Raw genomic sequence first — 11539 nt, forward strand, 5'->3', positions numbered from 1 at the left:
AATATACAACAATAATAATAATAATAATAATAATAGTCAATATTATCATCAAAACAATAATAGTAATAATAATAATGATACTAATGATAATAAAAAAACTGCAGGCTTAAGAAGAAACCTTTTAAAGAAAATATTATATAGAAAAAAAATTGGCTGTTACATACAATGTAATCAGTTTTATCAGCCTGGATGTGCCTGCACTTAATGACATCATAAACAGTATCTAATTGGCTTCATTTCATTTCTGACGCTGCATGGTCTCGGCCTTAGAACTATCACATAGTTGTTCCATTCTTCAGCAGACCTCTGAAGGTGGGATCAAGCCTTTATCCCAATAGCATTTGTTGTGTTTGAAAAAAAAAAAAAAAAAAAATGCTTCATCTAAAAGTTATGCAGTCATGTCATGAAGAAAAAAAGGAAAAAGCAATACAGTATCAAAACTGCAATACAAACAATTTTCAAAGTACCATAATATCTATCCCTGTCATTAGGACACTATAAATTATATAACACCTACAACGATAAATAATAAATAATTACACACCTTTAGGTTCATAGATACCACAGATTAAATCCCTGTTTGATGGTGCATTGAAACATGACACAAGGACTACCTGCATGAAATGCCATCTGCTGACAGGTGTGTCCATCACATGGCTGTTAACCTGTTAACTGTGGTCAAACAGCAGTGGATGGAAGCCTGAGGTTAATTTTGAGATGAAACTATGAATCTTGATGTGCATTGTGAAGAAAATCAAAGAATCAACTCAATAAAGTAAGAGTACAGAACTGTCAGCAAACTTAACAACATGAGGTGAAGGAAGAAGAGGAGGAAGAAAGTGATGAAATATGAATAATAATCATAATATATAGCAAATAAAGAAAAAAATCAAATGAAAAACAAAAATAGTTTACAGAAGATAAAACAGAACTGAAGCTGAATCACAATAGGAAAAAACTAAGAAAAGAATGAAGTGGAGATAATTAATAGAAAAAAATAAATAACCTAAGAAATCACTCAAATATGAACCTCTACACATTGGTTCTTAACTCATCCAGAAGAGCCTCCAGGTGAGGGTTGCCCCCTAGCTTAGCAATCTCCTGCCGTGCCTCATTGTCCAGGCTTCTCAGAGTTTCCTGGGTGTGTTGCAGAGATCCAAATTTCTCTAGGAGGGACACACAGTACCTCTTGACTTCCAGGTCCTTAGGTCTTTGCCGTATGATGTCTGAGAGCAGCTGGTTAAGGAATATCTGGTGACAAAGGTGATAGTAGTTTGGCAAAAGCAATTATTATTATCATTTTTTTATGTAAGAGGAAAAATCTGACCGTGGGCAACAAAACCATTAAACAAAAAAGCCCACTTGGAAGCCAGTTCCTGAACCGGTCCAAGAGGGTTAGCCAAAAGAATAGGATGTCTTGGAACCTCCCTCCTAAATGAGTGCATGTCCTAGGAAGATGGATATGAGTATCACTATGGAATAGCATGATATGACCAGAGTGTGATGATGTGAATGGCTATAAAATCACAAGCTTTATCCATGAATTCACCATATTCATATAACTCTTAATGACAATGTCGTAATGTTCTGTAGTGAAAATTAAGACCAATCCTTAGTCATAAGCAATATGACATTGACTAATATAACTCAAGGAAAACTGCCTTACATATTCAGCAAGTACAGTGCTAATGCCTTGGTCAAAAATATGAAAAACCACATTAATGACATACAGGCAACTCCTGCTTAAGGAATGGGTTACGTTCCTAAAAAAAACGTTCGTTGTGAATTTTCGTTAAGCAAACCAATTATAACAAGTTTGACCCCCTGACTTGAACTTCCATTGAGAGTAAACAAAGCAAGACTGCATCATAGTAACAGTAAAAGGTTTAATGAAAGTAAAAATTATGAAATTAAACATTTAAGCAGTTTAATTTAGGACTAAGTCATTACAATGTACACTAATGTATGCAAGTAACTTTATAATGTTGATGATCTTAAATTTATGAAGGGAGGGAGAGTGGAGCAGGAAAGACGCTAGCCGGCAACCTGTGGAATGTAGACAAAGGATGCATCACTGTACCACATTTCCACAAGGCTTTCCATTTTATCCATTGCAGAGTTACAAGTTTGGGTGGTTCTTTTAGCTTGCAAGGATGATACGGTCTGACCAGCCTTCTTAATAGAGTCTGCTGACTTGAAAATAGTAGAGACAGTAGATGGAGTCAAGCCATGGTGGCGAGCAATGCTATTAGTTTTTTCGCCTCTCTCGTGTCTGTGAATAATATCTAGCTTCACTTCGAGAGTAAGAGACTTCCCAGTCTTCTTAACAACACTAGGTGACACTGCAGGGCTGGTTGCAGGGCATTTTCATGGCATGCTGAACAAGGGAAGACGAGCTGCTGCTGGACACTTATTGTTTTCAACTAAGAGCTGGGAAGGGTAGGGGAGTGAGTGGTGCGCGTTTTGTCCAAGAGAGGCGCTGGTGTATTCAAAAGCCTGTCAGCTTGCGTGATACGGCGGGGCTTTCAAACTTGGAAAAAAATTACCTGGATAAAATTTCGTTAAAGCGAGTTTTGTGTTCGTTATACGAGCAGATGATAGTAAAAAGAAACGTTTGTTCCAGTCACAGTTTTACTAAATAGGGTGGAATCAAAAGCTTTTCGTCTCATCAACTCCCCTCCTCTGAATGACTGTCTTCAACCTCTTTCTCACCGCCGAAATGTTGCATCTCTTTCTACCTTTTAATGCTATTTTCATGCTAACTGTTCTATTGATCTTGCTAACTGCAAGTCTCCCCTCCTCCTGCAGCTTCACTGCAAAAGGCTTTCTTCTTCCTCTCATCCCTATTGTGTCCAACTCTCAAACACCAGTACTCTCAGTCATTCATACCTTTCACTGGTAAACTCTGAAACTCCCTTCATGCTTCTGTATTTCTGACTTCCTACGCCTTGTCTTCTTTTAAGAGGGAGGTATCGAGGCATCTGCTCCCTAATTTTGGACGATACTTTTCTTTCTTGTTGAGAACCAACATTCAAGTGGGGTTTTTAAATCTTTTTCTTTTTTGCCCTTGGCTGGCCCTCTTTCTTACATTAAAAAGAGAAAAAAAAAAATAAATAAAAAATAAATAACATATCTCCATCTCAGGATCAAGCTTGGATAAAATATAATAGAAGAACACAGAAGATGGTGAATAGTACAGATGAGGATACAAACCTTCACTTCCTCCTTTTTTCACACACACACACACAAGGAGCTCGCTCTGTAATGGGGAAGACTGGCTGCGTGACCAGCAGATGACCAAGGTGAATTACACACACACACACACACACACACACACACACACACACACATAGGACACATAGGACAAAGGACATCTGGAATGGACTGAGTGAAGAGATTGTAGCAGCAGAAAGTGTGCCCAATTCAAGGGAAAGTTCGATAAAAGTAGATATGGAGACAGGTCACAATGAGCCCAGCCCAAATCCTGTAATATACAACTAGGTAAATACACACACACACACACACACACACAAAGACACAAGAGGACATGCAAAGATTAGGAAGAGGCAGTGTGTGAAGGATATTAGAAAAAACAGTTTTCCACACAGAATATTGGAAAAGTGGAATGCATTAAATGAAGTTGTTGCAGCACATAATGTGCATAGCTTTAAAGAAAAATTGGAGAAGTGGAGATATGGAGACAGGACACTATGAGTCCCACTCAAACCCTGTACAATACAACTAGGTAAATACAAAGTAAATACACACACACACACACTAAGTTAAGGATACTGATAACTTGCTGGTCATCTGGCTTGGTGTTGATAGCATGAATCACTGGGAAGCTGAATTTACCCTCAGTTAGATCTTCACAGTAACTCTTGCTGTCACTGTACTGTGGAAGGAAGAGTGAATCTGGTATTTTAAGTGCATTCAATAACACAAAATCTTGAAACAACTACATAAAGATCTTGTGATGTATTAAATGATAAAAAGTGTTTATCCTACTGTAAAGAGTACATGATTATATAGTCTCATATTGATCTGATAATTTTTACTTTGAAGATTTTATGTTCCTCAAGTCCCTGTAGTATTTTCCTTCCTATTGCATATAGTTCAGTGGTGATGTAAAGCACTCACCTCCTTCATGCATAGATTGGCATAGTCATCACGTATCTGGAAGTAGAGTCCCAGAATGCCAGTAATGGTGGAGTAGTCTTCCCGTGAGTTACTAAACAGCTGCATCAGTCTTATTGCAAGGCCAAACAGTCCACCAGTCTCTGTGGGTGAGGAAAGATTCATCCATTTGCAGCATCACTGAAATAGCTACTGAGAAATTGCTTTGTTCATCTATCACTTCTCTCAGATGTCTTGTTCCCTCAAGGTAAGTCAACAATAAAGACAGAAGAGCCTCATCTTTCCCTTTTCTAACACTCATTTGTTGCTCATACAAATGTTTGATCTTTACAAACATTTCTTTCATACATCCTCTTCTTCCATCATCCAAAAGGTCTTCTATTATCACCACCTTCAACTTCACTTATGTATATTTTTTCTGCAAACCTTCATCCTCTTTATCCTCTCACCGCGGCCATAGCATCTCAGTGTTCCTTATCACAAATTGCACTATTCCACATTTAGTACCACTTCTACAGGCACTCATACCACATCTCACATACACACCCCCATTACTCTCACACTACGATCTTGTCATTTCAAACAGACCTCTCAGATACCACATTTCCACAGGACTTACTGTTGATTGTTGTGGCTTACTCCAACCCTAAATCCCTGATCCACACAATAATGTCTCTTAAATCTCTCTTTACAACCATCGATAAACTACTTTTTCCAATAATGGTCAAAATAAGTACATTGAAAGTCATTGTAGTCTCCAAATATTACTACATAAGACTTCAAAACTCTCTCCTTAGCCAACCATCACCTATTGGCCCATCACTCTTTGCAGGACCTTCTCTTCATCATACTCACTGCGGATAGTCATTTGGCGATACTCCTCCTCAGAAGGACACGTGAAGGAGTCCCTCCAATAGATTTCCATCCCCTGCCCTCGGTGGAGCTCCAGAAGTTGCTCACAGAACACCTGGGTAGCCTGTTAATGAGGGAGAGTAAAAGGTTTTATGAGGAAGGATAAGAAGCTGGGAAGGTTATGAGAAGTATGATATAATAGTCGTCATTACAAGACAGATCACAGGATACTTAATTATATTAATGATTTTAAATATATTTAAAAAAGTACTAAGAACTAAAAGTGAAATATGTAAGACAAAATGAAAGGAAGGCAAGATGAACATAATACAAGGAGAAAATATGGAAGGCATTGAAAGAAAGCATTTAATAATCACAAAATAAACCATATAACAACTAAATGATGACTCATTAAAGAAATGAACATAGAAACTCAAGAGTTTTACCTGAGGGTGTTCAAGAGCTAACACCTTCTCCAGGCCAAGGAAATAGACATAGTTGGCAGCATTGATGGTGGAGGCAACACCATAGATGCTGTGAGCAACTGGAATGCCACGCCGTAACACACTGTTGTCCTCGATGTCATCTATACTGTCAAGGGAGTCAACAATTACTGCACACACTCAAAGCAACGATGGACTAAGTAGTAGTTGTGGTGCACTGGCAAAATGTTGAAGCTTATATCTAAACAAATAGACAAATTACAGGGATGCATGTCAGAACACATACACATTTTGCATAGAAGTCTTGGAAACTCTGAAGGGAAAATAGTACACATTATGAATATAGAAATAAAGTTGAGTTCAGATATAGAGAAAGGATAATATAAGGATATATTCTTTTTTATATGTTACAACCAGGCATAACACACACACACACACACACACACAATAGAAAAGGTAAAAAATGGGGAAGAAGTATATGAGGATGCTAGAGATATAGCTGGAATTTTGAATGACAACTTTTGCAAAGTGTTTACAAAGGAGGAGCATTTTATAGGAAAAGGGCCAATGGAAATAAAGCAAATGCAGGACATCATGGTTACTAAAGAAGATGTAAGGAAAATTATAAGCAATTTGGATATTAATAAATCAATGGGGCCTGACGGCATATCTGGAAGAATGCTAAAAGAATGTAAGGATCAATTGTTGAACCCTGTATTTGATATTGTGGAAACCTCCATACAAACAGGAATAGTCCCGAAAGAGTGGAAAAGACCTGACATTGTGCCTATATATAAAAATGGTAGTAGAATGGAACCATTAAATTACAGACCAGTATCGTTGACTAGTATATTGTGCAAGGTATGTGAAGAAGTAATTATAGCTAAGTGGAGTGAGTATCTAGAAAGTGAAAACATTCTGAGTGAAAGGCAGTTTGGTTTCAGAAAAGGAAGATCGTGCATATCCAATTTATTATGTTTTTATTCAAGAGTGACTGACATATTACAACATAGAGAGGGATGGGTGGATGCTATTTACCTGGACTTGAGAAAGGCCTTCGATAAAGTGCCACACAATAGACTGATGTGGAAACTAAAGAAAATTGGAGGAGTAAGTGATAAACTAGCAAAATGGATGGAAAATTACTTAGTGGGAAGAGAAATGCGAACAGTGGTGAACCAGTGGAGTTCCACAAGGGTCAGTGCTTTTTGATTTATGTTAATGATATGCCAGTAGGAATAGACAGTTACATGAATATGTTCATGGACGATACCAAACATATGAGGAGAGTAAAGAATGTGGAAGATTGTAACAAGCTACAGGAAGATCTTGATAAAATATATGAGTGGAGTAAAGAGTGGCAGATGGAATTCAATATAAACAAGAGCCATGTTATGAAAATGGGAAGAAGTAGATACAGACCAAACAGGGATTACAGGCTGGGTGATGAGAAAATTGAAGAGACCAATGAGGAGAAAGACTTAGGAGTAACCGTGCAAAACACTCTGTCACCGGAGAAACACATTAACAAGATATTTTGGAAAACATATAACATGCTTCAAAATATTGGCCTTGCATTCCACTACCTAGATGAAGGAATGATGAAGAAGATATTATGCACCTTAATAAGACCCCAGTTAGAATATGCAGCTTGCGTCTGGTCACCGCATATGAAGAAAAATGTGAAGAAGGTGGAAAGGGTACAGAGGCTGGCAACAAGGATGGTACCAGGACTCAGGGAGTTAGACTATGAGGAAAGACTGAGGAAACTGGGGCTGACCACATTAGAAGAGAGAAGAACAAGAGGAGACATGATAACTATGTATAAATTGGTGAACAAGATTGACATATTGGACAGAGAATTGATAAAGGTGACCACAAGTAATCATCTCCGAGGACATGGAAAAAACTAATAAAAGACATCTGTCTAAATGACGTGAGAAAGTACAGTTTCCCGCATCGTAGTATTGATAAGTGGAATAAACTGAGCAGTGATGTCGTTGATGCAGTGTGTGTCAATCAGATGAAAGAGAGATATGACAGGAGTGGACAAGGAGACAGGACACAGAGAGCTTAGCTCGGGCCCTGTAATACACAAATAGGAATATACAAATAGGTAAATACACACACACACACACACACACACACACACACACACACACACACACACACACACACACACACACACACACACACACACACACACACACACACACACACACACACCCGACAGAATCGCATGGCGCCTTAAGACACCAGCGCACTGATCGGTACCGACTTAGCGCGGTGCCCACTATTGTGCAAGCCTTAAATAAATAAGTGAATTCTAGGTTAAGTTATATCCATAGTTAGGTTAAGCATTTTTAGTTCATTGTGTTAATGTCCTCCCCTGTACATTTTCAGTGTAATTTTTTACATTGCCAAACTAATAAACCGTATATTATTATTATTATTATTACACACACTGCCATGGATAAAAGTAGTAATGAAGATGGGATAGAACATGCTCAAATCCTCTCCCATATGCCACAACTAGGTAAATAAACACACAAGCTTGACTCAGTCCTGTAAACATGCAAATAGGACACACACTCACAGCAGGCTAGCATTATGCAGCATTTGTATAATGTCTGAGATAGCCAGTAGCTTGTCATCAGGAATCTTCATCCAGTAGTTAAAGGCTTGAGCCAACTTGCCCCGAATCATCTTTCCTGGCACCTGCAGTACATACGTGAAGGGCTGCAGCAACACCTGGCAAAATGTTACCATCTGTTACTGTATGTTTCTGTCATCAATAGTAGTAGTAGTAGTCGTAGTAGTAATGATGATGATGATGATGATGATGATGATGATGATGATGATGATGATGATGATAATAATAATACTAATATTAATATCAATAATAACAATAATAATAATATGATAAGATAATAAGATAAGAATGCTACTACCTGTATATCATCATTACTATTATTGCTATCAGTGTTTCAGTGCTTGTTAATAGGTAAACACTGCTACTCTTATTTAGCCCCACCATGAATTGGATGATGGAGATTTTTCCATAACCCTCTACCAGCTTCAAAAGGGCAAGAAAAATGATATCTACCATGACTATTATGAGGACATAGACATTCACTGCCTAGGCTCCCCATTGCTGAGTTTATCTATAATTGAGGTAATCTTGATATCACTCATGACAAACACCTAGCAGCACATAAACTAATGGTGTGCCTACACTAGACTGCTTAACAAGGGTGAGGGAATGTCCTGGCCAACATTATCGTCAGGTATGACATGAAAATAAAGAAAAGAATACAAAAGAAATCATATGGTACATTACAGCACAACAAACTTCACTTCTAGATAGACCAGTCATCATACAAATATACAAGATGCAAGACAAGAATTTAGGTGAATCCATCCCACAGCATATAAAGTATCAACTGTTGAAATAAAGATCTTAATGTGTACTATATGTATAATTGTGTATTTTTTATTAGTTAAGCATACTGGTAAAATATATATATATATATATATATATATATATATATATATATATATATATATATATATATATATATATATATATATATATATATATATATATATATATATATATATATATATATATATATATATATATATATATATATATATATATACAGTAATTCATGTTAGTAATAGTACACTGAAAGCTGCATTCTGATAAGCAAGAACAGTGCATAAAGTTGGCAGCAATAATGTCTACCTTCTGCTGCTCTATCTTTTCCTTGCAACTGCTCACTTCCTGCTTCAACAATTTTTTTATTTCCCATCATCAAATCCTTACTCAAAGTAGCCTTTTCATTCCTAATATAGTTTAATTTTTCTTTCTCCTCCTCAACACAGCTATCTCTTCTTATTCAGATCCAGATCCATAATTTTTTTTTCATTTCCTTTCAACTTTATGCTTCCCTTCTCTCTTACTTCACTTAGAGAGAGAGAGAGAGAGAGAGAGAGAGAGAGAGAGAGAGAGAGAGAGAGAGAGAGAGAGAGAGAGAGAGAGAGAGAGAGAGAGAGAGAGAGAGAGAGAGAGAGAGAGAGAGAGAGAGAGAGCAAGCACTTAAAACAAAATACTAGTAAATAGACCTATGTTCAAAAGACCATAAAACAAAATAAAATAAAAGCATGACTAACCTGGTCCTGCTTCTTGTCCCCGCTGGCACTGATGACGGTGCCGCTGTTAAGGGTTAAGCCACCCTCCATCGCACACTGGGGTGGGGGAGGGAAAACACGGAGAGGAAAAGGAGAGGAGAGAATTGTGCTGATGAGAGGAATGGTGCGTTATATGAAAGGACTATAAAAGCTAGAAAAGGAAGGACAGCATACAGTGAAGATAAGCGAAGGGGTGGTGTTGGTATTAGGGCAAGATGGGAAGAAAGGCAGAAATCAGAGACAGCAAGGAAGAGAAATCTGGCAACAGTCACAGGACAGGATTACAGTAGACAGTCAGGTACAGACAGCCTGCAAGGAAGACAACACAACACAGTTATACAGGACAGTTAAAATAAACACTTCATTTAGATATATAGTACAACTATACATACATATATACAGTTGTTACTTGTGAGAGACATGTTAAAGGGGATGCATCATGGTGTTAAACACACAAACAATTTATGATAACAAACATAACAGTTAAACTATATGAATGCAGTAACAAGGTGTAAATTCTGATACTATTTAGGAATTAAATTCATTCAAAGGCTACATTATTCATTCTGTCACTATAATCCTCTATAAGTTATCTCAATTTCTTTATATATATGGTCCAAGGTGGATAGTCATATGGTCACTGCAGTACTATAAGGCAAAGCAACATGAACTTTCTCATAAGTATGGTAGCTTCCCTAACTGACTTGTTGCTGGTGTTAGTATTTGACAGTACAACATTAATTAATTTTCCAGCTCCAGATATGAACTGTTTCTCAGATGTTTAAAATATCCAATAAAGCTAAGAAACAAGAGCAGTACATCCAATGCAATTTGAAGTTTGTCTTCCTGTAAAAGAAGACACACCTCTTTTGTCTTGACACATTCATAAAAAATAAAATAAAATACAGCAAGCAGTGGATGTTTTTACTTGGGTTAGAAACTGGTGCAATACTTACACTCTGTGAAAAAGAAACACTGATAATTATAATTTTTTTTTTTTTATTATTTTGATGATCATTGGTGGCTAGTATTTTGTTATTCTGGCATCTACTGTTTGAAGTATATGACGTGTATATTTGAGTCTCAATGTCACAGTCACGTGATGGTGTCGCGGCAAGGAACGCTGTGGTGGACTGTGACACCATGCTCTTGAAAGTTAATCACGGCATGGTTAAATAGTAAAACAGTAAAAACGACGATAACAGCAAAAGTGCTACAAATACAAATAAAAATTAGCATCTGAGACAAAAAAAAAAAAACATCTTGCTTAGCTATTTTTTTATAGTATTCTCTAAAAGATAAGCAACACTATTGGTGTACCCTTCGAGACACTAATGTCCCAAGACACCCTATACTTAATATATCCCTCATTGATGATGTCTCAGACTTACACCTGATGAACCATAATCATTATCAATAATTTGAAGGGATATAGAAGGCATAAGCGTGTTAGTCCAAGGCTTTCCATTTCGCCACACCGCCCAGTCATTGGGAACCGCCCTCTACTGACACACTATTCTTTTTCCTTACGTAGTTTTTTTACTTCAACCTATTACCAAATCTGAAGCCTAGTGTATGATACACCTTTAGTTCAAGGGATAGGCATCCAGCCACCTCTCTATAAGCTATGACGTCCAATAAATTCGCAAAAAAATTACCTCCTGCCTTGCGTCACGCGAGGTAAGGTGTAAACAAACCTTGTGCTGCAGCAGACGGTCTCGCGCTCGCGCTGCTCGCCACACTGCTGCGCTCATAAATAATTCTCAGAAACATATATCATAGATTAATACATTTATGAAATCAATTATAACAATTTATCAAATATTTTGATTAATGGATATGATAACTTTGCTGGTTGAAATTAAAGTTGAAATGACGATATATATTGTAAGTCGAGCTGGTCTCTGGCAATG

General features: G+C 37.3%; 1 protein-coding gene across 2 annotated transcripts; it reads right to left on the minus strand.

The window, feature by feature from the left end:
• Positions 1 to 359: 359 nt before the first annotated feature.
• Positions 360 to 11373, minus strand: LOC123519526 (geranylgeranyl pyrophosphate synthase-like). Of its 2 annotated transcripts, none has more exons than XM_045280886.1 (8): positions 11324 to 11373; positions 9609 to 9935; positions 8029 to 8183; positions 5436 to 5580; positions 4993 to 5113; positions 4141 to 4280; positions 3793 to 3895; positions 360 to 1226 (listed from the first exon to the last, which is right to left on the minus strand). In XM_045280886.1, the coding sequence occupies exons 2-8, from the start codon at positions 9675 to 9677 to the stop codon at positions 1033 to 1035; spliced, it is 927 nt and encodes a 308-aa protein (XP_045136821.1). In that variant the 5' UTR covers positions 9678 to 9935; positions 11324 to 11373; the 3' UTR covers positions 360 to 1032. The 2 variants fall into 2 exon arrangements, with proteins under 2 accessions (XP_045136821.1, XP_045136820.1); XM_045280885.1 differs by having other exon boundaries at positions 11285 to 11354.
• Positions 11374 to 11539: the final 166 nt, after the last annotated feature.

The sequence above is a fragment of the Portunus trituberculatus genome, chromosome 45, assembly GCF_017591435.1.
Source record: "Portunus trituberculatus isolate SZX2019 chromosome 45, ASM1759143v1, whole genome shotgun sequence".
In the NCBI taxonomy this organism is placed as follows: domain Eukaryota; kingdom Metazoa; phylum Arthropoda; class Malacostraca; order Decapoda; family Portunidae; genus Portunus; species Portunus trituberculatus.

Excerpts from the sequence above, each read along its gene's own strand:
- LOC123519526 (XM_045280886.1), bottom strand. The coding sequence starts at position 9,677 with ATGGAGGGTGGCTTAACCCTTAACAGCGGCACCGTCATCAGTGCCAGC. Across the intron at positions 5,114-5,435 it reads TAGCTCTTGAACACCCTCAG|GCTACCCAGGTGTTCTGTGA; the intron begins GTAAAACTCTTG and ends CCTCATTAACAG. Across the intron at positions 3,896-4,140 it reads CCAATCTATGCATGAAGGAG|TACAGTGACAGCAAGAGTTA; the intron begins GTGAGTGCTTTA and ends TTCCTTCCACAG.